Source organism: Aplysia californica, unplaced genomic scaffold (assembly GCF_000002075.1).
Source record: "Aplysia californica isolate F4 #8 unplaced genomic scaffold, AplCal3.0 scaffold00135, whole genome shotgun sequence".
Classification (NCBI taxonomy): Eukaryota; Metazoa; Mollusca; class Gastropoda; order Aplysiida; family Aplysiidae; genus Aplysia; species Aplysia californica.
This window is the reverse complement of record NW_004797405.1, coordinates 413,906-415,892: the sequence shown is the minus strand read 5'-3', so window position 1 is coordinate 415,892 and position 1,987 is coordinate 413,906. Positions and strand designations below refer to the sequence as shown.

The 1,987-nt window shown below is 39.0% G+C and overlaps 1 protein-coding gene across 1 annotated transcript in view; it reads right to left on the bottom strand.

Moving 5' to 3' along the window:
* Positions 1–84: 84 nt before the first annotated feature.
* LOC101849608 (vitamin D 25-hydroxylase) overlaps positions 85–1,987 on the bottom strand; it is a gene marked incomplete in the record, with an annotated part of 24,854 nt that continues 22,951 nt past the window's right edge. The window contains 1 exon segment of the mRNA XM_005096692.3: positions 85–1,987. Coding sequence (XP_005096749.2) covers positions 1,882–1,987 — 106 coding nt within the window.

Here is a 1,987-nt window from a genome sequence, read left to right as displayed (position 1 = left end):
ATTTCATTCTCTTACCAATTGTAGGCCTACTGTATACTGATTATATTATGTTTGACTGTTGTTGTTTTTTTGGTCTTTTTTTCAACATTTAGAATTTGAATTTAGAGAGAATATTTTTCAAGTACAAGTATCTAATACCCCAGACTTAGGAATTACAATAAAAAGACGTTCCAAATAATTTGAGCTTAGTACATCTGAATAGCTGTCCGACAACATGCAATATCATATATAGATCTATTTATTATACAAACATCCAGCACACCTCACTCTCCTTGTTCTTTGCCGAGGTTAACTTGTCATACGTGAGGACTGCCTACAGTGGCAATGAACAGAAATTTTAAAAAAAAAGATCAAACACATGACACGTAGGGACCCCCTACCCTCCCCATGATAAATACAGACACACTAGAAACATTTTGAATTTTTCTCGGCTGCAAAGTATGAGGCCATTTAATAGACCATAGATAGCAATTTGTAAAGCGCAAATTCCCTCTCGACAGCAAGCTTTGTACGCTTTACAATCTATATTATTATCCCACTAGATACTATTCTGAAACAATCTCAACCTTCTGGGCAGAAACCATACAGTGAAAACTGCCATCTATAGGCGCTAAAACACTAAAATACTGACAAGATCTTTCTCTGTCTACGGCCGGGTACCCATTCACACCTCGGTGAAGTGAGGGAAAATTGTATAAAGTGCCTTTCTCAAGGATGAGGGAAAATTTTATAAAGTGCCTTTCTCAAGGACACAACGTCGGGCCTGAGCCTTGAACCCCCGAACTCGCACCTTTACCATTACGAGTCCGTTGGCCTAACCACTTTACTGGGCCTATCGATGCCACTGCATTTTCGGTGAGACAAGGCTGACAGGCAAGAACTGCGCCAAGTGCATACTTGCAGCTTTGCGACGGGTAGAAAGTTTCCTAAGGTGGGCGGGGCCGTACGTTACCATAATTTATTTTTGCGAGGAATGTTCGCTGAACACTCGACCAGTTGGCGCCTGAGTGGAAGAAGGAGGAATAAAAATCAACGAAGAAAACGCCCACCTTACCTCCAAGCCATTACCACTTGAGACACAAGACAAAGTTAAAGAAAAACGTCTACAAACACATTCAAACTCCTACAGAGAAATGAAAAGTTTAATATATCTCAACCCCAGTAAAAAGTGAAAACGGGAATAAGAGGATGAGTGGTTGGGGGTGTATACTATTCTCTTTTTTAAAAGCTTGTACAAAGAGAGGTAAGATAGTTTAGCTTTTGCCATGTTTCTTGATACAATATCTTCCTAGTTCTGGGATATTGGCTCTGTACATTATCTTCCTAGTTCTGGGATATTGGCTCTGTACATATCTTGGAATGTGGAAATTCTTTTTTGAAAAGGGACTTGTGTTGAGGGGTAGACAGATATTTCAACCGGGGGGAAATCCTATTGAAAAACAACGGTTTCATTCGTTTAACAAGTGCATGTACATTATGCATCTTTCCTTGCTCTTTTCAACATTTAGAAGCTGAGTTTTGAGAACATCTTTCTGGAGCACATGCAACCAATACAATGGATGAAGAGACTGCAATTGAAGCATCATCATCATCATCATCATCAACATCATCATTATCATCATCATCATCATCGACGACGACTACAACAACAACAACAACAACAACAACAAAAACAATAACAACAACAACAGGAACAACAACAACAAACAACAACAACAATATTTTGGTGTTAGTAAATATGGACTCCTGGCCGATGATAATCGAGGTTTTGTTTATGACATATCATTGTAATTGTTCTTTTTATCTCCCGCAAACAAACACACAAACAAAAAATCAATCAAACAAACAAACAAACAGACAGACATAAAAACATACACGTATTTAATCGTTTCGAATAACATTGTTAAACTGCTTCCTCTCCACACATCTGATCTGGTATGGTTCCGGTGGCATTGTGATCCCGAACACGCCCTTGATCGGAGGCAAG